General features: G+C 56.8%; 1 protein-coding gene across 5 annotated transcripts; it reads right to left on the bottom strand.

The window, feature by feature from the left end:
* Positions 1-47: 47 nt before the first annotated feature.
* CUNH1orf167 (chromosome unknown C1orf167 homolog) lies at positions 48-24399 on the bottom strand. Of its 5 annotated transcripts, none has more exons than XM_040461408.1 (22): positions 24233-24381; positions 22665-22743; positions 20633-20795; positions 18439-19688; positions 18194-18237; positions 17828-18017; positions 17068-17189; positions 15739-15833; positions 15127-15313; positions 12098-12273; positions 11368-11536; positions 9547-9733; positions 9289-9443; positions 8370-8578; positions 7107-7251; positions 5507-5728; positions 4545-4803; positions 1856-1943; positions 1582-1744; positions 1241-1376; positions 855-965; positions 48-369 (listed from the first exon to the last, which is right to left on the bottom strand). In XM_040461408.1, the coding sequence occupies exons 3-22, from the start codon at positions 20712-20714 to the stop codon at positions 67-69; spliced, it is 4293 nt and encodes a 1430-aa protein (XP_040317342.1). In that variant the 5' UTR covers positions 20715-20795; positions 22665-22743; positions 24233-24381; the 3' UTR covers positions 48-66. The 5 variants fall into 5 exon arrangements, with proteins under 5 accessions (XP_040317342.1, XP_040317348.1, XP_040317333.1 ...); XM_040461414.1 differs by lacking the exon at positions 24233-24381 and adding an exon at positions 23178-24189; XM_040461399.1 differs by lacking the exon at positions 22665-22743.
* Positions 24400-27272: the final 2873 nt, after the last annotated feature.

Raw genomic sequence — 27272 nt, 5'->3', positions numbered from 1 at the left:
TGAGGCAGAGGGGCAGCCCTTAGGAGAGGCTGAGCAAGAGAAGCAGCTAGGACCAAGGAGGGTGTTTTATTGTCCTTCAGAGCTCTGTCCCCAGGCTGTGGGATGAGTGCCTGGTGGCTTGAGCCTGCACTCCCCGGATGGGTGGGACGTGGTTCCTTCCTTACGAAGGCTGGGCACAGTTCTGTTTTTCTTTCCATGGGAACAAGTCACAGCTGCAGCTGGGCCCCTTGCCCCGCCCACGTCCACCCCAGCAGCTTCCAGCCTGCTCCCAGGGTCCCGATGCCCGCTTTGCTCAGGGGGTACCGGGCTGGTGGTGGCTCCTCTCTTCCGGCCCCTGGCTGCCAGCTGTTGGCACCACTTCTCAAAGGCCTGGAGCCAGAGAGGAGAAAGGAAAGGCTATTTGGCCCCCTCCTGGGTCAGTGCTGTCTGTGCTAGGCGAATGCCTGTTCTCAGGTCCTTCTGTCCCCAGAGGGAATAGGAGATGCCTCCCTCCGCCCCAGCTACTCAGCCGGCGCCGCCCCAGGCCAAATGCAGAGGCTCAGAACAGCTCTGATCTGTGATCTGGGGAGCTGTGTTCTGAGTGGGGCAGATGAGGGAGTGGGCACCCGGGGACCCATACCCAGCGTGGGCTAGCGTTGAGTGGCAGCTGTGCTGTGACTGAGCCTTGTTCCCACGCTGAGTGGCAGGGTAGGACTGGGCCGAGTACATGGCCAGCAGCCAAATCAGAATCCAAGCTGTGTTTTCTCAAAGGAACTGACTCCTCCCCGGGAAACGAAGGGACCCCCAGCTCAGAAATGTCCAGGTGTGGCCCTAGTTTGGGAAGTCCTGCCGGGGCGGGGGGTACCCCCCAGTACCTGGGAAAGGACCCGGCCGCCTTCCTGTTGCTGCAGTCGCCGAGCCGCCCGCAGCCGCAGGACTCGCTGCCGCCACACGCGCCAGGCCCGCTTCAGGTGCCACTGCCTGAGCTGTGGGGACAGGTGGTGAGGCCCCAAGCTGGCCCGCCGCCCCTCTGCCACCTCTTCCCCCTACACCCCTGCAGCACAGGACAGAGGGGCCGTGATGGGGCGGGGACGGGGGTATCCCCTGAGGTGTGTTAACGCAGATCCCGTCGCCTGACCCCACGGATGCAGACCAAGATGCTTTGGGAGACTTCATTTCTAGGGGTTAGGGTTGAGGTGAGATGAGCTGAGAGATCAGCACAAGGCTGGGAAGGGGAGGGGGCGGGGCTGAGCCTGCTCACCAGTGTCCGTGCCAGCTGCTCCTCTCCCTGAGCGTCCACCCAGTGCTGCCATGTTGCTGCCAGGCACCTGGCCTGCTGGGAGCCCTGGAGCCGGCGAAGCAAGGCCTCAAGGTGCCAGCGCTGCAGGTATCTCCTCCTGGTGGGGTGAGGCCCTGCTGAGCACCCCGACAGCCCAGACCATCACGAGCCCTTCGTGCCCAGGTAGAAGGGCAGCGCCACGCATCCCCCAGGATCCTCCAGGAATGAGCGCCGGCCAGAAAGAGCCCAGCTCCGGCCATGACTCAGGCAAGCCCCAGGGCCCTGCCGCACGCACGCCCGCACGCACGCACAGCTGATCTTACCCTAGCTGCCCCTCAGCGGCCACGCCTTGGCCTTTGAGGACACTGGCCTCAGAGCTGCAGTCCCCTCCTGGTTTTCCAGGCGGCGGGCCCTGGGCCTGGCTGGTGCGTCCAGGCCACTGCAGCTGGACCTGGAAGGCACGGCAGAGGGAAGGCTCTCTGTCACCTGGAAAGAAGAGGTTAATAAAGAAGAAGTACACAGAACGGATTTGCCACCTTGCCGGAAGCTGATTTCCAGGCCTGCGAGATGATGGACCCCAGGGGCAGGTCTCCTTACTCTGAGCCCAGGACCTCTCTCTCTGCTCCTTCGGTCCACCGCGGCCATGGTGCCGCGTTGGGCTGGGTCGCGTCCTGCAGCGGTGCGTCTGAGGGAACAGCCAGAGAGCAAAACCTGAACCCGAGGGGTTTGCACTCCCTGGCACTCAGGCGACCTGGCAGGATCCTTTCCTGTCCTGCCCCAGAAGCAGGGCCTCCTGCTCTTGAGCGGCCCTGGGGCTCCCAGGGGGAGACGGAGAAGGTGTAGCATGGCCATCGGTACACATTACAGCCTCTTCCCCGTTCTCCCCAGCGAGGCTGGAAATTCAAGCGGAGGGCAGGCCAGTAACAGCCACCACCTGGTGACAGCGTACCGGTGCCAGCACAGCCTGTGAGCAGGTTGCCCCCCTCCCCGCCCCCACTTAGGCTTTACAGAATGAGATTACTTGTCTGAGGCCCCCTGTCTCGGGAGCAGTGTGACTCCAGAGCCTGAGCCCCAGCTTCTACTCGACTACAGGCCAGGGGCTGTCCGAAGGCCTCTGCACCATGAGGTGGCAAAAGACCTGCTCGTGTCGATGGGGGAGGGCTGCCTGGCTGCGTGTGTTCATGTGCTAGAAAGGAGAGGCCTGGAACCAAGCACCCTAGTTCTCATTTACTTTTGGTTTCCGTATGCCTGTTTCTCCACCAGCAAATGGGATCCCCGCCTGCCTTTGCCGATAAGAATGGAACGATAACGAGTTAATTTATTTATTTTAAATGTTTATTTGGAGAGAGTACGTGCACATTCGCACGAATTAGGGAGGGGCAGAGAGCCAGCGGGAGAGAGAATCCTAAGCAGGCTCCACGCACAGGGCAGAGTCCAACACGGGGCTCATCTCATGACACTGGGATCATGACCTGAGCCGAAATCAAGAGTCAGGCGCTTAACCGACTGAGCCACCCAGGCACCCCAGGATGTTAGTATATTTAAAAAAATTTTTTTTAATGTTTACTTATTTATTTTGGAAGAGAGTGCGGGCGAGCAGGAGAGGGGCAGAGAGAGAAGGGGAGAGAGAATCCCAAGCAGGCCCCAAACTGTCAGCACAAAGCCCGACGTGGGAGCCGATCCCGCAAACCTTGAGATCATGATCTGAGCCAAAACCAAGAGTCGGATGCTCAACTGACTGAGCCACCCTGGCGCCCCCGGAATGTTAATATTCTTAAGCACACTCTGAAAATAAAATTGTCTTGTGACACAGATCTAGAAATAAAATACTCTGAAACTCCAGAATCTGCTGTTGCCATAGCCCTATACGTGTGAATACACGGATTCTGCAAATAACCAAGCTAGCCCCTTATTCCATTTAAAAAAACAATTTAATCTTTTTTCTTAGACTCTTTCTAGAATTTATTTTATGCTTCCTAGCATTCTGAAACAGGATTCTTGATGATTCCAATTCCTTTTTAGGAACACTAAGTGTCTCGCCGGTAACTCTGGGGCTGTGTGTCCTCCAGTGACACGTCCCAAGGCTGCTATGCTGTGTTATTCCTTGTCCCCGGCTCTCACTGTGGCTTTGAATCAGTCCTGTTTGCCATCAAGCTCTTGTCGCCATTTGCTAGTGTCAGAACTGCTTTTTTTCTTTTAAAGATATTTAAAATTGAAAAAATTATTTTTTAAATGTTTTATGTTTTATTTTTGAGAGAGAGAGACAGCACACATGTGCGACCTGGGGAGGGGCTGAGAGAGAGGGGGGGAGAGAGAGGGAAAGCAAGAATCTCAAGCAGGCTCTGTGCTGTCAGCACAGAGACAGACGAGGGGCTCAAACTCACGAACTGTGAGATCATGACCTGAGCGGAAATTAAGAGTTGGATGCTTGGGGCGCCTGGGTGGCTCAGTCGGTTAAGTGTCCGACTTCAGCTCAGGTCGCGATCTCGCGGTCTGTGAGTTCGAGCCCCGTGTGGGGCTCTGGGCTGATGGCTCAGAGCCTGGAGCCTGCTTCCGATTCTGTGTCTCCCTTTCTCTCTGCTCCTGCCCCGTTCATGCTCTGTCTCAAAAATAAATAAAACGTTAAAAAAAAAAATTAAAAAAAAAAAAAAGAGTTGGATGCTTAACCGACTGAGCTACCCAAGTGCCCCCCAATTTTTTCTTTATTTTTAAGTAATCTCTATACCCAATGTGGGGCTCAAACCCACAACCCTGAGATCAAGAGTCACGTGCTCTACCGACTGAGCCAGCCAGGTACCCACAGAACCAACTGCTTCTGGTCTGGAGAGTGACTGACTGGTGGTTTATCTTTGGGTGGAGAGGGTTATGAAAGAAACTTTTTTCCATTTATATTTCCTGATTTCCCCATAGTGACCATGCGTAATTTTTCCAATAAAGAATAAAAAGGACTTGCTAGTTGCTCCTGTTCCCCTGCACCCATCTAGATCTAGGTTGCACCGTGACATGTATGAGTTTAAGTGCCCGTCTCCCTGGTAGATGGTGCCCACAGCATTTGTCTTTGGGGCAGATCTGCACCGGGCTGGCACTGGCTGATGGGCCCAAAGATGGCAGTCTTCCTGAGCCAGGAGACTGTCCCACAACCAGGTAGGGGTGTTGTCCCCAAGGTCGGTGGGCCCCCGGATAAGCATCCAGCCACGCTTGCCACCTTGGGCTGAAACAAGCTGATTCTGAGGCCACTGGCCCTCAGGTCATTTTTGGACCTCCCACCCCATCTAGGCTACCTCACCTGCTTCCACGGGGCTGGAGTGTCCATCAGTGCTAGGAGGCGCCCTCTGCTGGCCACCCCGGGCCGCTGCCTGCGGTCAACCGGGCAGGCCTCCTGGGCCTCTGCCTCCTGTGGTTCCAATTGCCCACTGAGCAGCACTGCCCGCCACTGGGCCCAGCAGGTCCACAGGAGGCGTCTGGACGCAGCCTGCCGGAACTGGGTGATGGCGGCTCCCTGGACACGGCCCCTGGCTGCTGCCTGGGCCCAGGCCTCTAGGACCCTGGGAGAGAGGCAGGAGCCCATGTTTGTGGTGGACTGTAGGGAGCCCTCCCCTGCCCCAGGCCAAGCCCCTGCCAGTGCTCCTCCCCTCATCCCTCTTCTGGGGAGATCCGGTTGGAACAGGCACCGAAAGCTGCAGAACATCACACGCCGGGGACAGGCGCCCCGTTGAGGGGACAGAGAGTGGGTAGTCCTGCGGCCACACTGCTCCTCCCCCTCCTTCACAAGGAAGAGCACTGTCTGTTGAGCACCTGCTGTGTTTCTGACCCCTGAACTGAGCATTTGCGTGCGGTATGTCTAGAAGGCAGGCCTGTCCTCTTCCTTTGACCTTTCAAGTTAGAGACTTGCCCAAAGAGGGGTCACACTGCTGGGAAGCGCAGGTCTGGAATTGGACCCCAGCACTAGCCCCAGCGGCTGGGATCACCTCTCCCTCTGACCCCCGCCTCCGAAGCCCCATCACCAGCCACCAAATACCTTCTACCTGTGCCCCAAACAAGCTCAAGACCTCAAAAACAAACCCAGCTGGAAGCACAGTGTGGGGCTGCCCGCGGGCCGTGGGCACCCACCTGGCGCTTAGCTTCTGGGCAGCATGGGCTCTGCTGACTCAGCATGGGTGGGACCCATGCACCCACCGCGTCCAGCACAGAGCTGCTCTCTCTTCCGCCAGCTGGTGGGCCTTGCAGCGCCGGCCCAGAGCCACTCACCTCCTCAGGTGCTGGTCCGTCGGGCCCCCCCGTGCACGGCTTCTCCAGTGGGTCACGGGGACCCGGGCCACGTGCTGCTCCTGTGCCCAGGCTTTGGCTGCTCCGGCTTCCCGCCACATGGAAAATGTGGTCCCCAGGGCCCTTCTCAGGCCATCCCGGAAGGCTCTGGTGGCTGGGAACACCCCTGTGTCTCTCACAACTCCACACGGGGCCTGGAAATGGCTGCAAAACAGGAGCAGAGGAGGGGCCCGGCGGGCTTTCAGAGTCAGAAGTCACAATTCAAAATCACACCCGCAAATCCCCTCCACAATGTCAGAGGTAATACGTGGCTTTGCACATACAACCCTGCACCTTAAAAAAACACACGGATCCTGGGGCACCTGGGTGGCTCAGTTGGTTAGGCGTCCGACTTCGGCTCAGGTCATGATCTCACAGTCCATGAGTTCGAGCCCCGCGTCGGGGCTCTGTGCTGACAGCTCGGAGCCTGGAGCCTGCTTTGGATTCTGTGTCTCCCTCTCTCTGGCCTCCCCCACCCCCGCTCCCTTCATGGTCTGTCCCTCTCTGTCTCATAAATAAATAAACACTAAAAAAATTAAAAATGCACGGACCCACGTGTAACAGGTCAAAGTGCTGGCTTTTAAGAACTGCTGCGGGAGCCAACTGACTCAGGGCGGCAGGGGCTCTCCGGGAGGATGTGGGGTCCAGTCCCAGTCAGTCCCAGTGTGATCGGGGGAGCAGCCAGGCCTGGTCTCCCTTCACAAGCCCACTCCGGGGCAGGAGGTCAGTGAGGGGAGCACAGCACCCACTCCAGAAGGGGCCAGAAAAACAGTGTCCACTGCTCAGGGGTGAAAGCCCAGGAGTCAGCCGCTCGGTGGTCTGTGGCCGGCGGCCCGTGTGTGGACACCGTGAACGTCGGGGTATTTGTGGCTGAACAGTGGGAAGAGGCGTCATCTGCCCGCTCTGCTTTTTTTTAATTTTTTTTAACGTTTTATTTATTTTTGAGATAGGGAGAGACAGAGCATGAACAGGGGAGGGTCAGAGAGAGGGACACACAGAATCTGAAACAGGCTCCAGGCTCTGAGCTGTCAGCACAGAGCCCGATGCGGGGCTCGAACTCACAGACCGCGAGATCATGACCTGAGCCGAAGTCGGCCGCTTAACCGACTGAGCCACCCAGGCGCCCCCTGCTCTGCTTTTAAATACGCACGAATGACGTATAGGCGTTTCACTAGAACATGTCTGTTCAAGATTTCACTCCTTTGGCAATGGTATAGAGGAGAGCTTGCCTGTGTTTGAACAACACGTAGTATTGGAGCACACGATATGGTGGGTGTTTGGGGAGCTGAATTTCCCCATCTTTACCGTGTCCTCTGAAACCAAAGGACTGACCCGGTCGGGAGTCGGAGACCTGGGGCTCATCAGGGCATCGGGTGGAGTTAAAGCCTTGCCACCACCCCCCCCCCCCCCCAGCCACCACCACTCAAACAAAGCAGGTGATAGAAGGTCGGTGGTCGTGTCTCTTTGGCTCCTTCCGGGCTCTCTCCCTGCTTCTTCCGGAGAGGGTGGGACCCTCTTCCCCCTACCAGCAAGGCCCACCCACCTCTGCAGTAGGGGCTGCTCTGGCAGGGCCGCTGTGCGTCTCCGATGAGCTGCTGCCCGTCGCCAGTCCCGGAACACGGACCTCCTCAGGCCCTGGAGTTGGACCTGCACCCACTGCTGGTACTTTTCGTGCAGGAGCTGCCGCCCTGTGGCCAGAGAGAGGCTGAAATGCCACTGCGTGTTCATCCCAGCCTCGCCCCTCTGGCCCCGGGTGACTGTGGGGCCCTCCTCAGCCAAATGCAGACAGAGGAGGCCCCCTAACCATCGGGGGTTATGGGGCGCCTGGGTGGCTCCGTCGGTTAAGCATCCAACTGTGGCTCAGATCATGATCTCGCGGTTCGTGGGTTCGAGCCCCACGTCGGGCTCTGTGCTGACAGCTGGGAGGCTGGAGCCTGCTTCGGATTCTGTGTCTCCCTTGCTCTCTGCCCCTCCCCTGCTCATGCTGTGTCTCTCTCTGTCTCTCAAAAATGAATAAAGGTTAAACAATAGACAGATAGATAGATAAATGCTTCGGTTACACGTGTCCAGTGATGACCAGATCAACCCAACTCGCTGTTTTTCGTTTCTTGGCAATGTTTAGGAATCAGGAGAATTCACGTTACAATCCAGACTTCCAGCTTTTCTTTGAAAGTTAGGTCTGACAACACTGGGACAGCATAACGGGGCAGCAAGTGGGCTGGAGCAGCAGCTGTCCTCAGTGAACAGGACAGGGGTTCTCCAGAACCACCGGGTCCCCACCTGCCAGCCCATCGATACGATGCATCTGTGCAGTGGGAAGCCTCGAAAGGGGCCCCCAACGATCCCCACCTCCCATGTTGGGCTCTGAGGGCACCATGACTCAGTGCTCAGACCCATGACTCCTGAAGGCCAGGTGAGGATAATGAGGATGAGGACGGAGGCGAGGACGATGGAACATCCGCGAGGAGCTGGGTTCTGAGCCAAACACTGTGCAGGGGTGGTCTCCTAGTGTCCCCACAACTGCCCCCTGAGGAGGGTGCTGCTACGATTCCCATTTTCCAGCTAAGTAAGCTGAGATTCGGAGAGGTTAAGTGGCTTGTGTAAGGTCCACACGGCTGGGGAATGGAAGGGCAGTGTTCACAGTGTCCACGCCCCCAGGTTCTGCTCCGCCCCTCCCCATCCCGGGTGAGCTCTGTGGACGTCCCATCACCGGACTCTGTGCGGGAGGACACAAAATCCCGGGTCGCCCTGATGAGCCCTGGCCCTTCTCTCAGCCTCGGGGGCCCGGACCCAGGCCCTGACTCACTCTGCCAGCAGCCGTGCCAGCGGCGCAGGGCGCCCCGGACCAGTGTGCGACCCCGGGCCCGGACGCACCGCTCTGCCTGCAGCCTCTGCGCCAGCCGCCGCCGCCACAAGCCCAGCGCGGCCCTGCAGCTCCGATCCCAGGCCCAGCCAACAGCCAGCTCTCTCTGGGCCCCTTGGGCTGTGGCCCAGTGGCTCCAGCCGAGAAGGATGCTAGGAAGCGGAGAGCCCACCCTGAGGACGGGCACGGCCACCCCAGGCTCTCCCGGCCCTCCCCTCTCTTCTCCCTGTTTCCATCCTGGGGGAGGGCGGGCTGCTGGGGGCCGGACCGCTCGAACGCCACTCTGAGTGTCACGGTGACAGGCGGTAGGGATAAAATGGGATCCCGGACCCTAGCGCCAAGTCCTGGGGCTCAGCCCCTGGTGACAAACATTGCTATGTGCCAGGTACTGTGCTAGGGGATTACAGGCCCCTACCGTGTCGATTCCCATTGGAGTACTATTATTATCCCTGAACACGTGGGGAGACGGAGACTCAGAGGGGTTAAGCAACTTGCCCAAGATCACACAGCCAGCCAGCAAGGGGCAGAGCTGGGATTAGAACCCAGGCAGACAGACCCTTAATTAAGCATCGTGCTACGAATGAATGAATGAATGAATGAGCCACAGCTACGAAGTCTCTGGGAGAAACGATTACCCCGTAGAGTGCCTCAGGCCCCCTTCCCTGTCAGCAGGGCAGGCCAAGAGGGCAGGAGACGTCCAGAGGATCTGAGTCTGGGGGTGTGAGATGGGAGCCCTCTAGGATGCAGACCCCAAAGGGATGCAGCGGTGAAGGACAAGGACTGATGGGAAGGGGGCTGGGAGACAGGATGTCTATGGAGTGGTGGGCAGCATGGCTCATCCATCAAGGGGAGGGGTCCCTACCGCCTCCGAAGAGCACACCGGTGCCACCTCGCTGCCCTCCGGGACTGCTGTGCCCGCACCTGCCAGAGCAGAAGGCACCGCCTCTTCTGCTGCCGCCCAGCTGCCCACACAAAGCTCAGCCGGAGCGTCTCCAGGAGGGTGGGGGCCCTGGAAACCTAGGGAAGGAGGGATGGAGTCCTGGATCCCCGGGCCCCTGCTCCGTCCCCACCCTCTCCTCGCACCTGCCACCCTAGCCCATCCCCACCCCCGGCCCCTCACCTTCTCTAGTGAGCTTCGGGGTGTGCTGCAGCCCAGCAAGTCCTCCCCGCCGGGGATGCTGCCCAGGAGCTCCGGGGCCAAGGTGGTCCTGGCACTGTCTGATGCGGTGCCTGGACCCCAGGCCCTCAGGCGCCAGCCCTTCAGGATACGCCGAATCATCTGCTGTCGCATGCCCTGGAGGAAGGAGCTACAGGAAGGGGCAGGTGAGTCCCTGGGCCCCAAGCAGGTGCTACCCCCCAGCTGGGTCCCTGCCAAAGCGCTGAGCTGGAAGGGAGCCACTGCGTGCCAAACAAAGGCTAGAGCGCCACCTCTCAAGCCAGCTGCACGTGGGACTCTTGGGGAGTCCTGGGAAGTACTGAGGCCCATTGGGATCCCACCCCCAGAGTCTCTGACTTAACCACCTAGGCGCGGCCTGGGCTTCCTAATTTTCCCAAAGCTCCCAGAGTGACCCTCGTGAGCCTCTCGGGCTGAGACCACTACTACACCTGCATCACCTGGCTGATCCCTGCCACACTCCTGATGGGTACGGAGCTGCGCCCCAGGCCCCAGGCCCCCAGATTCAAGAGGCCACAGGTATAACCACTTCTGCCTCTGCTCAACTGAGGCCTCAACTGAGGAAGACAGGGAAACCGAGGCCTGGTGAAAGGTCATTTCCCCAAACTCCAAATAGCAGAAGACGTGGGTTCCATATACTCATTTTATTTTCTTTCTTTTCTACAATTATTGTAATGTTTATTTATTTTTGAGAGAGGGTGTGTGTGCACATGCGCAAGCAGGGAAGAGGCAGACAGAGTTGGAGACAGAACCCCAAGCAAGCTCTTCGCCGTCGGCACAGAGCCCGACGTGGGCCTTGAACTCAGAGAGATCTGAGCCGAAATCAAGAGTCGGACGCTTAACCAGCTGAGCCACCCAGGCACCCCCAAATACTCCTTCTAGGTCACAGGGTAGCCCCAGCTATGTTGTAGATAGATATGGACTGCTCCCTGATGCCCAAAGGGTAGAGGGTGGACTGGAGGAGGGAAAGCTGCCTTCTGGGAGATCACGGTGAACTGACTTTCTCGAGAGTTCTAGGGGTACATTACAAGAGACTGAGGGTCCCAGTGGACCAAGCAGGTGGGGGATAATGGATGCTAGGCATGTGGCGTTCAGTGACAGAATTCTTATCCCTACAACTGTTGGTTTACATTCCACCTGTCATATCATCGATGCAGCTGGTCCCTCCTGACCCCCCTCACCCATCCTCACCCACCGCGACCATCCTGGGGACTCTGAATCCCGGGCGTGACTGTCTTATGGAAAAGCAACGGGGACCTTCTTGCTCCTACTTCACAACGTGATTTAGAGCAAGCTGTTCGACCCACGGAGCCTCAGTTTCTCTAGCTGTATAATGAGGCAGATAGGGGCACTTACTCCCTTACACGATTTTTCCCATGCCTCTGACGTGTCAGACACTTGCCAGGCACTGGGGGGCAGAGGTGAGACACACACGGTTCCTGCCACCCGGGGGGCTCCCACCCGGCCGGGAGACGAGCAAGAAACCGACCTCCCTCATCAGGGTTCCAGCCCCTCGGGGAGAAGTCTGTGTTTGTGTCCCCTGCTACCCCGTGGCTCCTGCAGCTCTCTGCTCCATCACGGCCTCCAGGTCCCTGGGCCACCTCCCCCCAGTCCCACACCTGCTGGGAACCACAGTGTGCCACGGGGAAGAGCGGGGTCTGGCCTGTTCCCTATGGGGCACTCCTGCCAGTGCTGGGCACTGCTCACGTGCCCACCCTGTACGCATCCCCAGGCCCAGCCCCGGACCACAGGCTCGCGGACACCTACTCAGCCTTCTGACGCTGGGAGAGCCGCGTCCTCCAGAGCAGCAGCGCCCGGCGGAGGGCCAGTCTCCGGCAGGCTTCCCGCAGGGAGCTGCCACCTTGCACCTGGGCCATCGTCCCCAGGCCTTGGGCTGTGGCCACGCCAGGGGCTGAGCTGCAGAGGGCCACGTTCCCTGAGAAGCAGTCGAGGGATGAATCAGTCCCGTCCCCAGTGACCTCCTTCCACCCAAATCTGTTGGTGGAACCCACGGCAGTCACAGAGGCTGTCACAGAGGCTGCTGCCTCACCTCCCCCCGCCCCTCCTGAGGACCCTTCCCCTCCCAGGCACTGCCTCCTCCCACTGCCTCCAAATCCTCCCCTCAGAGGCCCCATCTTGCCCTTTCAGATTTTGGGATGGGGGACAAGGTCTGTGTGTCCCCCAGACCAGGAGCTTCCTGCGAGCAGGGACCACATCCCCCTCTGGCAGAAGACAGAACAAAGTCCCTTGTCCAGAGAAGCTCACGACTGGGGGTGAGAATGGGGCCCAGCCACAGCCTGCCCACTCCGGGGACCCCGCCTGGACCCTCCCGCGCCCGTCAGACTGCAACCCCCCCCAGAAAGCTCCCTGCGTCACCATCCCCCATCCCGAGAAGCCATCGGTTCAACTGGGGCCCATCACAGACGGAGCTTAGGTGACGCTGTTTGCTGCGGTGGGAGGGAAAGGGAGCCCCTCCGCCCGCCACTCGCTGGCTCACCTGCCTTCTGCCGGCAGAGGGACAGCTGGGTCACCTTCGCTCCATCTGAGGCCTGGAGCCGCCTCATTCGCACCCACTGCTGCAGACAGATCCTCAGGGTCCTGGCCCGGCGGTGAGCCAGGCGGTCCCGGTACCGGGCCCCTCTTTGCACAAACTGCTGCCAGGCCCCAAAGCACCTGGGGAGCCGAGAGAAGGTGCTGGTACTAAGAACGATGATTGCAGCAACAGCCGCCTGCCCCTCTCAGAGCCTCAGGCTTCCCGTATGTAAAATGGGGCAGCCGTAAGGACTTACTGCGCCACCTGCTCAGGCCGCCACACCCGGGCCTCTGGGTGCCCGGATGGCCTCAGCAGCCTCCTGCCCGGCCCCCTGCAACGGCTCTCCAGACAGCCGCTGCTCAGTTGCCAGAGTGATCTTTTTCAAATCTCAAACGCGGTCATCTCGCTCCCCTGCTGAAATCGTCCGGTGACTGCCCCCTCGCTCTTAGGACAAAACGTCAGCTACTGTGCACGGCCCGCAAGGCCGCGCAAGGTCTGGCCCCGGCACGGCCCCCACCCTGGACCACGGGGCTCCAACTTGACTGGTGTCCTTTGCGCTTCTCATGCTCCTCCGTCACAGGCCTTTGCCTGTGCTGTTCCCTCGCCTGGCGCTCTCCTGCCGGCTCTCCCTCAACTAACTGGCCAAGCACCCAGCCTCACGTCTCCGCTGAACCCCAGTCTAGCTCAGCAACCTTCACTCAAAGGTCTCATGGAAAACTGCACTTAGCGGTGTGTGTGTGGGGGGAGGGGGGATGCCTGGGTGGCTCAGTCGGTTAAGCATCCAACTCTTTTTTTTTTTTTTTTAACGTTTATTTTTGAGAGACAGAGCACGAGTGAGGAAGAAGCAGAGAGAGAGGGAGACACAGACTCCAAAGCAGGCTCCAGGCTCTGAGCTGTCAGCACAGAGCCAGATGCGGGGCTCGAACTCACCAACCGGGAGATCGTGCCCCGAGCCAAAGTCAGCCGCTTAACTAGCTGAGCGCCCCAGCATCTGACTCTTGATTTTGGCTCAGGTCACGACCTTGCAGGTCGTGGGTTCAAGCCCCACATTGGGCTCTGCACTAACTGTGGAACCTGCTTGGGAGTCTTGCTCTCTCTCTCTCTGCTCCTTGAGCTCTCTCTCAACAAACAAACAAACAAACTTAAAAATATATACATGAAAAATGAAAACCGCACCGGGGGGACATGCAGTCAGCAGGATGCAGACATCGACGGGTTAACTCTATTGGACCAGCGGCTTGGTTTCCTCAACAGATAAACTGCAGAGAAAAAAACTAGAGGGGACCCCATAATGAGGGGCGCCTGGGTGGCTCAGTCAGTTAAGCATCTGACTCTGGATTTCGGCTGAGGTCATGACTGCAGGGTCGTGGGAGAGAGCCCGGAGTCAAGCTCCATGCTAAGTGTGGAGCCTGCTAAAGATTCCAGCCAACTTTAACATGTTGCCTTTCTTTCTTTATTTCTTGAAGGCAATAGATCATATCTTAAGTGAATCTAATGAACATTGCAAATTCTAACACCTATTTTATGTTATTTTTAACGTTTATTTAGTTTGAGAGAGAGAAAAAAGCACGAGTTGGGGACGGGCAGAGAGAGAGCGAGAGAGAGAGTGAGAGAATCCGAAACAGGCTGTCCCTGTCAGCTTGGAATCCCACCCAGGGCTCGAACCCACAAACGGTGAGATTATGACCTGAGCCGAAGTTGGAAGCTTAACCAACTGAGCCACCCAGGGCCCCCTGCCCCCAACATCTATTTTAACTTCTTCAAGTACTCCAAAGAAAAAATATTAAATTTAATGTTTCAACAACTAGTATTTTCTATAAGTAGTCTGTGGGCTGTCAGAAAAAAAAAGTCCCCATTAATCAAGCACTATTTGGGTACAACAGAAAGAAAAGAAACGGATTCTTTAAAAACACAGTTTGAATGAATGTCGGCCTCTTCTGGGTTGTCATTTAGGAAGCTGGACACATATTCTGGTGAGTGACCACCCCTCAAAATATTTTGTATTTCTTATTTTGGGATCGTTTTCAAAGACTGTAACATGTGGACTTTATTTAGGTCCCAGTTCAAACAAACTATAAGAGAATGCATACCTATAAAAAACAATTGAACATTTGAATGCTGACCAGATATTCTCTGGTGTTAAGGAATGACTGTCCATTTTTCGGGGTGATCGTGGCATTGTGGTTGTCATTGAAAAGAGTCCCCATCTTTTAGAGATGCTACAGAAGTACTTACGGATGAGACGCTATGATGTGGGGGACCTGCTTTAAAATAACGTAGGGGGAAACAGTTGGGGTACAGATGAAATGAGTTTTTAGGAGGTGATTTTCTTGAAGCTGGGTGATGGGGACCCTGGGGTTTAGTATCTATTCTAATTTTTAAATTTTATTTAAAAATTTATTTTTTATTTTTATTTTTTTATTTTTGAGACAGAGAGAGACAGAGCATGAGCAGGGGAGGGGCAGAGAGAGAGGGAGACACAGGATCCGAAGCAGGCTCCAGGCTCTGAGCTGTCAGCACAGAATCCGACGCGGGGGCTCGAACTCACAAGTCACGAGATCATGGCCTTGAGCCAAAGTCAGACACTCAACCAACTGAGCCACCCAGACACCCTCTCTCTCTACTTTTGTATAAGATGTGAATGTCCCATAATAAAAGGTTAACCAGAGAAAACCCCTCTTACAGATCTGTGTTCCTTCCTTTCACAACACTGAACTCAGCGGGACTGCAGCACACCCTCTGTGACTGCCATGGTTCCACCAGGGTGGCGGGGGGCAAGACCACCACTGAGCTTTGCTTTGGACCAAATCCCAGAGTTCCGGGGAGGTGCCTTCGGCTCTCAGCAAACCGCAGCTGTTTTCATTTCTTATTTTTATCACTGTTTCTGGATACCAGGAGTCAAGAACGGACTCAAAGGGTACCTCCCAGCTGTGTCCCAGCCTCTGCCTCCAGGAGAGGGGTCCCCACTCCACATTTCTTCTCCTTCTCCCCACCTGCCGAGCCAGGCTCTCTGCTGCTGGGTGTCCAGAGAGGCCATCTTGGGTGCGTCTGCAGCATGAGAGCACCAGGCCTGGGGGGGTCTCCCCTTCCTCTGAGTCCTCAGCGTGGCCCGGGAGGCCTCTCCCTGGACCCTCCTCTCCTGCCTGGCCCATTCCTTCTGATGGCACCATAAGAGGAAGCCTGGAAAGCGAGGAGAGCAAGAAGAGAGAGTGAGTGAGTGGGGAGATTCAGGGACAGGAGGCGGCCATGTTGCTCCCCATCTCTGGACCTCAGTTTCCCTGTGAGTGAGGGATGTCTGAGGGACTTTCTGGTTCTACCATGCAAGCCTGGGCTGGACCCGAACTAGCATCGGTGGCGCCAATGCAGGACGTGCGCCTCTCATACTGCGTGTCCTCCAGCTGGCCACTTAACTTCTCTGTGCCTCAGTTCCCCATCCGTAAACTAGGCACAGTGCCTCACCCGGGTCCCCCAAGGCTCACATGAGATCATGTCCAAAAAGCCGTCTGAGTAGATGCTCAGCAGACCTTCGCTCAGGACCCCCTGCCCTGCCCAGTGTGGGGGCTCAGCTCCCTCTCCCCTGCTTCCCCCGCAGGCCCATGGCTCACCAGCCAGTTGCTGCAAGGCCTGAAGCATCTGTACTTCTCCATCGCCTCCATCTGGTCCCGGCCAGGCTCCCGCCTCCTCCCTCTGACTCCCTGGACTGAGAGTAAAGTTGCCCAGAGGGAAACCGATGCCCAGGCATCAGAGGGAGAGCGCACAGTCCCAACCCGGCCACGCTGAGGATGCGCTGAGCTGGCCCTCCCCCACCCCCTTCTCATTTCACCCCGATTATCTAAGCAGTCTGCAGGGAGGTTCTGTTTCTGCTCCCTTCTCTTCAGTGCTATTTGGGCTCTTGCAACAAACGTGTGTTAAAATAAATGTTATCAGTGGGGCGCCTGGGTGGCTTAGCCCGCGTCGGGCTCTGTGCTGATGGCTCGGAGCCTGGAGCTTGCTTCGGATCCTGTGTCTCCCTCTCTCTCTCTCTCTCTCTGCCCCTCCCCTGTTCACACTCTGTCTCTCTCTCTTAAAAATAAACATTAAATAAATACAATAAAACAAATGTTATTGGGATAATGATGTCAAGCACACCTAGTTAATTTGCAAACGAGGGAAAAAAAAAAACAAAACAGTACACCCCTATGGTGGAAGATAAGCACGACCTGCTTATCTTAGCATGTTTGGGGGGGGTGTGTGTGAAATATTTACTTATGTTCATTTTTAACAGCAGTAAAATACACCAAACATAAAACTTAACCACCTTAACCATCTCGGAGTGGGCAGTTCCATAGTGCTAACTCATTGAGCAACAGATTTTTCCTTCTGTACTGTTTCACGTGCAGAAAACATATCTTACACACTATCTTCATTCACCCCCCCCCATTTAACGTCATCATAACCATTTTTCCTTGTCAGCAAAAATTCCATGCAAATACCCGTGAAACTACTTCTAGGAAGGGGGTTACATGGGGAGAGGGATGAAACTTTCAACCCTTTGGAGGGTTCTTCAAAGCAAGCACGCATGACTGTTATAATTAGAAACACCACCAATAAAAGACACTAGATACGAAAAATTTACCAAAAAAGAACGGGGAGAAAATTTTAAAGTCTTGACAAACGTCACACGGAACGGCTGCCAAATGCTCATCACGTTGTTAAACCATAATTTTCTCAATCGCCGTCGGGCATTCGGGCTGTTTTGAGGTTTTTACTAGTCTAAATAATGCTGCAGTGGACGTACTTGAGCAGAGATCTTTGTCCACATCTGCTGGTGTCATCCTCATTCTCTTGTGGGGGAGCCGAGAAGGGGACACTGAGGCAGGAAGCGGGGGGAGGGAAGGCCACCAGCACCGCCCAGGCCACACTGACCCACTGACCACTGGGGTGTCCCAGACTACCTGCTTCTCCAGGCAGGGTCTGCCCCTGGCTCCCTTCCTGAGGGGCTCTGGCCTTGGCCCGTCCCAGACGGTGGGGGTCCCGGCCCAGCCTGGACGCGGGGCTGCAGAGTCTGGTTTCTCCACTGGGGCAAGAGAGAAGGGAAAGAAGGATGTGGGCCATAGCCTCGAATGTGCCCCAATGGTGGACAGGAGTGGGACATTTCTGTGAGACTCCAAAGTCTCCGGTCTTAACCTATAGACTACCTTGGGAATGAATGAACGCATGGAGAAACGCAGCGCTTTCCTTGGGGGGCAAAACCTGGAGCTGGGCCCTCCCAGAGCACTCCTTTCCCAAGGAGGGAAGACCACAGACGTGCCCTCCCAGTCCTGGCTGGCTAACGATTAGAAAAACATAGCAGCTACTCATCTGGCAGAGTGCTTGCTATGTGCTAAGTAGGGTCCTAAGTCCTTTGTATTTATTAGTTTAACCTCACAACAATCCCGAGAGGTATGTACTACTATTGTTATCCCATTTCGGAGCTAAAGACACGAAGGCACAGAGGGGTTAAGTAACCTGCCCAAAGCCACGCAGCAAAAAATTTGTGGAAAAAAGAAAGTAGCGGAGGCTGGATTTGAACTCGGGCAGAGCTGGGTCACGTGTCCGGGCGGGCCACCATCCGCTGTACTGCTGATCACTCAGGAGGTATAAAACAGGTGGCCTCCTCCCCAGACATACCAGCCTCTCGCCACCTCCCCACGGCCCAACCTGGAGGCCCCGGACCTTTCGGAAGCTCTGGGCCAGCAGGGCCTGAGTGTGTCGCTTCCATGCCACCTCCAGCTGGGCCTCCCGGAGCCGCAGTGCCCACCGAAGCGCCCGCAGGCCCCCGCGCAACAGCCGCCGGCGGCCCAGGGCCACCGCCGCAGCCACGGCCCGCCGCTTCCGCACCCGATGCCACCAGGCTCTGAAACATCTGAAACACCCCCCCAGCAGGGACAGGGTGAAGGAAGTCCCCTCCCCCCTTAAGTCCTGTGTGGATCTGCCCCCGCCCAGGGCCTGCCCTCCACCAGGTGCTCGTCTCCACTGGCCCAGGCAACTTGGAGAGCAGCTGTCCACCCCCCTCCGCACCCCCACAGCCCATGGCCTCACCGGGCCGTCCCGGACTCCAGGCTCCCAACGTTTCGGGCTTTGTTCTTGGAAAGCAAAAGAACAGGACGAGGTTCTCAGACTGAAGAGCAAGCAGGGCGGGACACCAAGCCTGCCTGTCCCCGGCCTCCCTTCCTGGGGGCGGGGAGCGTAACAGGGGAGCGGCGGCCAGCTGGCAGAGGGAATTCCTGGGAGCACTCCTGAGGTCCCCCGGCTCCCCCGCCCGCCCGGCCTCCTCTGGCCTCTACCTGCAGGGCGCTCCTTGCTGGGGCTGCATCTGGTGGGCAGGAAGCTGTCCTCTCCTCCTCCTTGCCGACCAGCTCCTGCAGGGCCACCTCCCTTCCTTCCTGCCCAGCTGGGCCGCCCCGGGCAGCACCGGAGCAAGCTGCAGAGCAGGGTCTGGCTTCCCTGTTACCCACCCCTGGAGGGAGCCGGGGGTCCCTCTTCGGCCCGCTGCCATATGTAGGCCCCGGGGAGAAGTTCTCTCCTTGCCTCGCGGGGTTGGCCGGAAGGGCCCCCTGCTTAGGGTCGAGGAAATCCCCCGTCGGCATCCTCAGCGTGGCCTCTGGTGGCGCAGGCCTACTGCTTGCCCGACCGTCCGAGAGGCCAGCCTGGGCCCCCCGTGTCCCTGGGAAATCCGCAGTTTCCCTGAGGCCTCGCACGGGTTTCTCCCTCCCCTCCCAGGAAGCAAGAACAGGCTGGCCGGGCTGGCGGTGGGCAGGGAGGGCCCGGCCACTGGTGGTCCAGGGGTCCTGGTGAGCAGGGCCTGGGGGTTCCTGGGAGGCCCGGCACCCGAGACGGGCTACCTCGTGCTCCAGGTGTCGCACAGAGGCCAGCAGCTGGTGGATGGCAGTCTGGGATGGGGCCCGAGCCTGGCTCTGGACCGGGACAGTCAGGTCCTCCAGGGTGAGGGGCTCCCCCATGAGCCTAGGGGGCCAGTTCCCCAGGACACACCAGGGTCCGGAGCCTGGAAGTGTGTGTCCACTGAGAGAGGCGAAGCCCGCAGCAGGCTGGACGTCTGGGCAGGGGGTGTCTGTGCCCAGCCACCGGGACTGTCTCAGGCTGGAGGGTGGGTTAGCCAGTGACGCTCGGGATAGAGGGCTTCCCTGGGGTATCGGGTGGGGCCAGAAGCTGCCCTGAAGCTCTGACCGGAGGCGGGGGCTGAGGTGACTCCTGCCTTCGGCCAAGCTGGTCCCCCTTATGCTCAGGTTACTCTGCTGGACGACAAGCTCTCGGGCTCTCCCCTGGGGCCTGCCGGCCGGGGTCTGCAGGTTGCTCTGCTGTTGCAAGCCTGAGTTCACCAGCCGGCCAGTTGCGTCCTTCAGGACGAGGCTTGCGCCGGCCAGGTTGGTCTGGACCCGGCAGGGCTCCTGGCGCCGCTCTGCCCCCGGGGAGCGTATGGTGGCAGGCCCTTCCCTCTCAGCCGGGCACTCGCGCACCCACCGGCCATGTCCGCTGCCCCGGCCGACACCTCTGCTCTTCGGAAATCTCCGTCGCTCTTAAGAGAGGACAGAGTCGTGAGCCGAGGGCGGACGCGGTGGTCAGTGCTCGGGTGGGTTGGGGGGAGCGGGTCAGAGACAGGATGCCAGGCAGGAGGGGGACAGGACTGAGGGGTGGTCTGACTCGGTGCCTGGCTGCAGGGAGCAGGGCTGGGGTGCGAGGGGGGAGGAGGGCAGAGGGAAGCAGGGGGACAGTAAAGAGGCTGTTGAGGGCATCCTAGGTGAGAGAGGGCAGGGCTGGGATCAGGGATGGGGGAGAGAAGGACGCGGAAGCGGATCTGCCGTGGAGGCTCGGGGCTGGGGGGCTGGGGGCCGTGAAGGAAAGAGAAGAATCAAGGATGACTGATTCCTGGCTTGGGCAGGGGTGACGGGGAAGCAGCGCTGGGGGTCAGGGCCAAGACCCACACAGCAAACAGCTGCAGGAGAGCTGCTCTGGGTGACTCAGGGTGGGGCTTAGTCTCCCCAGCTCCGGGGGCCATTCGTCAGCTGGAGACCAGGAAACGCCTGGGGACCTAGCAGCTATACTGGGCCATAGGAGGTGTGCGTTTGAAGACAGGAACTAAAGCCCAGAGAGGTTTGGCAACTTGCCCCACAGTCACACAGCTAGGACTTGGAGAAACTGGCACGTGCATCAGAATCTGAATTTGTCTGGGGGCGGCTTCCAGCCTTGGCTCTGTAGCCAAGCGCCTTAGCAGGGGGCGGCGGGGGCGGGGTGGGGTGGGGGGGAAGCCAGGCCCACTCCTAGTCCTCCTCTTCCTGGCCTCACTTCCTGACATCCTGACTCTCCCTCCGTCCCAGGCTAGGAAGACTTCGTCCCGGCCCAGCTGGCCCTGTACGGTCAACCTCTGGAATTAGCGAGGCCCTGGGCTGGCCTGGTGGAAAAGAAGCTCTGGGCCAATAGCGAGAGGGGACCCTGTTCCTGCCACATCCAACCCAGACCCACCAAGCCTCTTGCCTGGCCTCAGGGGCGTCGCAGGCCTGGGGGGCACGTTCTCCTTGCGGCTGGCGTCGTGTCTCAGCTCCATGGATTCGAGGGCAAAGCCAAGGCGGAGGCGTCCTTGGTCCACACTAAGGCCAGCGGTCTGGCCTGTTTGATCGGATAGGTCCTGAAGGGCAAGGACAGGATGCCCAGCTCCCACCGGGCCACACCCCAGCCCTGGTCCACACCATACCCTTCGTCAGCACCTCTGCTTGCCCTGGGGCCCAGCCCTAGCTGTCCTGGTCAGGCCCCCATACCTCCACCTTCCCTTGATGATTTTCGAATGTCCTCCAGTGCCCCCTCCTTCTAACACTGACCCCAGATCTCTCTGTGGCCCCTGCTTCCCAGACAGCCCTCCTGGCGGGGGCTGGGGGGCTCTCTCAGACCACTTCCTTCCTTCTCCCCACCGACCCCAGAACACTGCAGCCCAAAGCTGAATGGAACTGAAAACAGTCCAGGCCCCGTCCCCTCGTTCCTTGAAGGTTTCAGCTCTGGCTCACTGTGGCAGTCACCAACACACGCCTCAGTCCTTGGCGAGCTCACCGTCCACATGGCTGATGCCTCTCACTCCTGGCCTGCGGAGTCCTTGACCTCTTCCTTTCCTGCCATCTTGCCCTTTGTCCCACCTCAGCCATCCACTCCCATGGTGCCCCCAGGCTCTAGCATCCTAAATAACTGTACCTGCTCCAGTTCTGGACCCCACCCCCACCTTCTAGTGCCCCATGCCGGTGGTCTTTCCCCCATCAGGCCCCATCCTCTGGCCCCACCACCTCTGACTGCCCCTTGCTGCTTGCTGTCTCTCCCTTCCCTCCAGGTAAAAACACCCGTTCGCACACCTCGCCCCTGGGCCGCGCCCCTCCTCCCTCTGCACAAACACTGATGACTGGTTTTCACCCTACTGCTGCACCGACAGCCTCGCTCCAAATGACTGCCTTTGATCCCACGTGGGTGCAAAGGCTGCTGGAGAATGAGACTAGTTCCCTCCCCCCTCCCTCCTAGATGCCAATTCACACTTTCCCCTCTGTCCTCAAACCCCTGCCCCCTCTTCTCCCCTCCCCTCTCCCCCCAGCACACCTTACTTTCTGTTGCACTCACAAAATAGGGCAACAGAAGAGAAATGCCTCTGTGTTCCTTCCTGGCCAGCTTCCAGGACACAGCCTCCCCCCACCTGCCCTCCCCCCAACTCCCCGCTCCATCCCGTGCGGTCCTGTTCCCAGGCCGACCTTCCCCTGCACTCTGGGGGCCATCCTATCTCATCTCCCCAAGGAAAGCACCCAGAGCCACCACTGGCCTCTGAGGTGCCATTCTGGGCATCAAGACAGGCACCCATGACCCCCACAGCCCCACGGCAGACTCAGGCCCGAACCTGGACACAGAGCTTGGGGGGTGGGACACAGGCTATGGTGGGTCAGGGCCATGTCCTTGCTTCCAGAAACCACTCCCCCATCAGTACTTCCCCCTTTTTTACAAGGTCATTCCCATGAGCACTTAAGCAGGCGGTTATTTCTTCCAACTTTATAAAACAGAAAGCAGGGGCGCCTGGGTGGCTCAGTCGGTTAAGCATCCAACTTCGGCTCAGGTCATGATATCTCATGGTCCCTGAGTTCGAGCCCCGCATCAGGCTCTGTGCTGACAGCTCGGAGCCTGGAGCCTGCTTCAGATACTCTGTCCCCCTCTCTCTGTGCCCCTTCCCCACTCGCGCTCTGCCTCTCTCTCAAAATGAAATAAATGTTAAAAAAAAAATTAAAAAAAAATTAAAAACAGAAAGCAAAACCCCCACCCCCACCCCCACCCTTCTTGAGCCTCAGGTCCCAGGTCGTCTCTCCCAAGTCCCCCTATTTCTCTCCCATCTCCAACTGCTGGCCTCGCTGCAATCGGCACCCCACCCCCACCTGCCCAAGGCTGCTTTCCTCCAGGTGATCCCTGAGACATCACACCCCTGGCCGGCCCTGGGTTCTCTTAAGGCAGCAGCAACAGCAGGACAGTGGTCACTCACTCATCTTCCTGGGACCCCTTGCTTCCCTGACTCCAGGATGCTCCCCCCCTGGGTATCGAACCACACGCAAAGGGAGTCACTTATATCAAGAACAGGATGGAGACAGGTCAACGCAGGTGCATAAAGGACACTTAACCTAACCTTACAGGAACTCACAGCTCTTCTCAGAAATCAGCAGAGGTCACCAGCCAATCCCCCAACCACCAAGTCTGTTCATGCCTGTTCAAGTCTCTCTGGACGTCCTCGTCCCCCTGACTTAGCCACCCTGATCCAAATAAAAATGACCACTTAGACACCCAACCAGCTCTAAAAGCCAGATCACTGCTGTATTTATCCCATAAAAACCCTTTACGAGCAATCGGAACTCCTTGCTTCCTGAGCCCTGAGTTTCCTGCCTTGCAGGTTGAGAGCCTTCCAATTACTCAGGCTTCCTGCTTTTACTCAATATGCTGAGTTTGGCCTTTGACTGGGTTTCCTTTCCTCCCTCCTGCCTGCCAGCTCCTTCCCAGTCACCTCTGCTGGTTCCTCCTTTGCTGAGCTCTTGCCTTCAAGGCCCCACAGCAGGGTGCCTGTTACGTAAGTAAAGTTGTCTTGGAACACAGCCACATCTAGTGGTTTAATGGCTTGTCTCTGGCTGCTTTCTTGATACAATGGCAGAGTAGTTGCAACAGAGACCTTATGGGCCTCAAAGCCTAAAGCATTTACTCTTAGGCCTTTACAAAAGTTTTCTGATCCCTGTCCTGCATCATCTGGCCCTCAGTTACCTTATCGACCTCACCCCTAGACCCCCTTGCTCTCTCTGCAACAAACACACCAGCCTCCTTGCTGTCCTTCAAAAATGCTGTGCATGTTGCCGCCCCAGGGCCTTTGCACTTGCTGTCCCCGCTGCCTAGAACTGTCTCTCCCTCTCTCCTTCAAGGCCTGCCTCAAACGCAGCAGTGAGCCCTTCCATGACTGTTCTCCCAGACTTTAGCACCCTCTCCACTCTGTCCTCTCTTTACCCTTCGTGGTTTTTCTCCATGACTTGCCACCACCTAACAGACTAAAGAAAGTATTGTTTGCTCCTATCCCTCCAGGGGTCTATGAGCCACTGTTATTTTTTTTTTCCCCTGCAGTATTTGCAGCACACGCAATAGTGCTGGGCACATAACAGGGGCTTCTACACCGTGTAAAACGAGCGACTGGCCGTGGTAAACATCATGCAGCTTTAGGAGACACCCTGTCATTTAACCCTAAGAACTAGAGATGAGGAAACTGGAACTTAAAGGGGCTCCGTGCCCGGCCCAAAGCCCATAGCTGGTCAGTGTCTGCAGAGGGGCCACGGATGGAGGAGGGGCTAATTCCAGGCGCATGCTCATAACCAAGACCACCTGCCCCCCACCTCTCTCCAAAGGAGATCTCAAACAGCTCAACCCACAATATCCCTACCTTTAGTGTCCCTGCCCCGTGGCTGGGTTCATCTGTTCATCTGCGTGCTCCTCACTCCCACCCTCTGCTCCCTGGCTACCCACCCCCATCCCTGTCCAGTTAGGGACATCAGAGCCTCCCTCCTCTTCCCCCCAAAGAACCGGTGGTCAGTGCTCCTGGCCTCTGGGACCCGTCCTCCGGGCGTCTGTCTTCCTCAGGTCCTCCGCCTGGTCCGGTTTGAACCTGGAGGGGACCTCCCGCGAGGGCTAACGACCCAGGCGGGTAGGGTGCGGGGACGTCAGAGAACTCGCGGAGCCCGGGGCACACATGGGCGGTTCCACGGGTCGCGAGCGTGGCCGCAGGTTCCCACGGCGTGGGCTACAGGGCACGAGCGGAGCGCGTGCTCCTCCGCCAGAGTCTCGGCTCCGCCCCTCATCCGGGGACTGAGATCCAGCCTCGTGGCTTCGTGCAAGTGGCTGGCGTGCGGAAGACGGGCCAAGCTGGCCGTGGCCGTGTACCGCTGAACCCGCCCGGAGTGCACCCTCCCCACTCCTCCAGTGCCTCGTGACGCCCGGTCCCACTGCCCTCTAGGCATTTTCCACCTGCGACCTTTGCCCATGCTGTTCCCTGGGAGTCCTGCCTTGCCTGTCCACCCTCAGTCCAGATTTCATGCTTTCTCCTCCCCGAGATGGGAGGGCAAAGAGCCCTCGGCCTTCGGGCAGGTGACCGGTGACTTACCTGGGTGCTGCAGTTGTGTGCCTGAGGCAAGTCCTTCGATTCTCTGACCCTCAAGCTTCCCATCTGCAAAAAGGGTGTGGTAACACCTCCTCTACTATCTCACAGGTTTGACGTGAGAACTTAATGCCAAAGAGCTTCTTAAAGTCTAAAGCAATTCTTAAAGGAGGGGGTATTTATTACTTCCAGAGTCGGTGTATCCGACATTTCCTCCTAAACCTGGTGGATGGAATCGTTTGTTATTTAGATCTTGGTGTTCTTTGATCTCAAGTAGTACTTTATGCCTTAAAGGCAAGTTGGTCTGATACTAATTTAGTAAAGTTTTTTTAAAATTATTTTTTAATGTGTATTTATTTTGGGGGGAGAGAGAGACAGAGCGTGAACAGGGGAGGGGCAGAGAGTGAGGGAGACACAGAATCCGAAGCAGGCTCCGGGCTTACCACAGAGCTCGAGGCTCCACCCAGAGCCGGACATGTGGGACACAAACCGTCCAACTGAGAGACCCAAGCCGAAGTTGGACGCTTGACCAACTGAGCCCCCAGATGTCCCTAAAGTTGTTTTTTTGTTTTTTTTTTAAGATTTATTTTTAAGTAATCTCCGCACCCATCGTGGGGCTTGAACTCACAACCCTGAGATCAAGAGTCCTGTGCTCCACAGACTGAGCCAGCCAGGCTTTAACTTTTTTCATTCTTGTACTTTCAGCTTTCCTGTGTCCTTACATTTTACGTGTGTCTTGTATTTATTTATTTTTTTAATTTTTCAATTTTTAATGTTTATTCGACACACACACACACACACACACACACACACACACGGAGTGTGAGTGGGGGAGGGGCAGAGAGACAGAGGGAGACAGAATCTGAAGCAGGCTCCAGGCTCTGAGCTGTCGGCACAGAGTCCGACGCGGGGCTCGAACTCATGAACTGTGACACCATGACCTGAGCCGAAGTCGGACGCTCAACCGACTGAGCCACCCAGGCGCCCCTAGGTGTGTCTTTTATAAACACAATAGAGCTGGAAGTTCCTGGAAAATCATTTACAAGGTATGATCATGATGTGTGTCTATGAAAACATCTATTTTTGTGTTAGCTAATGGTCAGACTTCATGTTTCTTTCTTCTCCTTTCTTGCCTTTTGAAGAGTTGCTCACATAGCAACAACAAAAGAGTTGATCGAGGCTTTCTTTTTCCTCCTTTTTTCCCTCCAATGGTGTCTTGGAAATCACACATTCTACTTCTATTCTTTCAGTGGTTCTCCAAGACATTAATTTAACAAAGCCTAAAGTTAATCCAGTGTTTACTTTCCTTCCAGACAGAAAAGGTCTTTATTACACTTTGTCCCTGGTGAGCGCCTCCTGAAATATACCAGTATTATTCTGAACACTAAACCACATGTTTACTGTTTCCTTTGTGTATGTCAGATCTTCCTCATGGAAAAATGTCCTTCTTCTACAAGAAGATTCTTTATACATTTCTGTATCAAAGGTCTGTTTGTGATAAACCCTATTGTCATTTCTCTGAACAGGCCTTTATTTTTCTCGTTCCTGAAAGATAACTCATACTCCACAATTTCAGGTTTATGTTACTTTTCACATCATTTTGAACATATCGTTCCCTGTCTTCTGACTCCTTTTGATGCTGTTGAGACATCAATTGCCAGTGTAATTGTCATTTCTCTTAGGACAACATCGTTTCTACCTGGTTGCTTTTGGGGTTTTTGTTTTTAAATTAAAAATTTTTTAGGGGCACCTGGGTGGCTCAGTCAGTTAAGCATCCGACTTCGGCTCAGATCGTGATCTCACGGTCTGTGACTTTGAGCCCCGCGCTGGGCTCTGCGCTGACAGCTTGGAGCCCGGAGCCTGCTTATGATTCTGCATCGCCCTCTCTCTCTGCCCCTCCCCTGCTCTCTCTCTCTCTCTCTCTCTCTCAAAAATAAATAAACATTAAAAAAATTGTCTTAAATGTTTATTTTTGAGAGAGAGAAAGAGAGAGGATGTGCACAGGCAGGGGAGGGGCAGAGAGAGAGGGAGACACAGAATCTGAAGCAGGCTCCAGGCTCTGTGCTGCCAGCACAGAGCCCAATGTGGGGCTCGAATTAATGAGCTGTGAGATCATGACCTGAGCCGAAGTCGGACGCTCAACCGACTGAGTCACCCAGGCGCCCTGATAATGTTTTATAATAACGTGCTGGCTCTGTTCATAGTCGCTAGACTAATAGGTATGAATGTAAGCCCTCAACTACCTGAAGAACTGGACCCACAGAGGTCTGCTGTTGCCAGTGAGGAAAACCTCTGTGTTCCTTTCTGACAATTGTTTCAAAACTTGTAGAAAGCACTCAATAAATGTTTAGAGGACTAATAATTAATGAATAAAGGAATGGGCGGTCAGACAGACTGGTGATGGGACTCACGACATGCTACCTCCAGAATACGGCATTTTGGATATCGTGGACATCTTGGCATCATGGA

The sequence above is a fragment of the Herpailurus yagouaroundi genome, unplaced genomic scaffold (assembly GCF_014898765.1).
Source record: "Herpailurus yagouaroundi ecotype Mexico unplaced genomic scaffold, PumYag 77, whole genome shotgun sequence".
Lineage (NCBI taxonomy): Eukaryota > Metazoa > Chordata > Mammalia > Carnivora > Felidae > Herpailurus > Herpailurus yagouaroundi.
This window is presented reverse-complemented; position numbering and strand designations above follow the sequence as displayed.

Coding starts and splice junctions, on each gene's coding strand:
- CUNH1orf167 (XM_040461408.1), bottom strand. CDS start 20,714: ATGGAGCTGAGACACGACGCCAGCCGCAAGGAGAACGTGCCCCCCAGG. Junction 12,274..15,126: donor CAGAGAGCCTGGCTCGGCAG/GTGGGGAGAAGG, acceptor TCGGCTCCCCAG/GTGCTTTGGGGCCTGGCAGC. Junction 1,377..1,581: donor GCCGCTGAGGGGCAGCTAGG/GTAAGATCAGCT, acceptor TCACCCCACCAG/GAGGAGATACCTGCAGCGCT.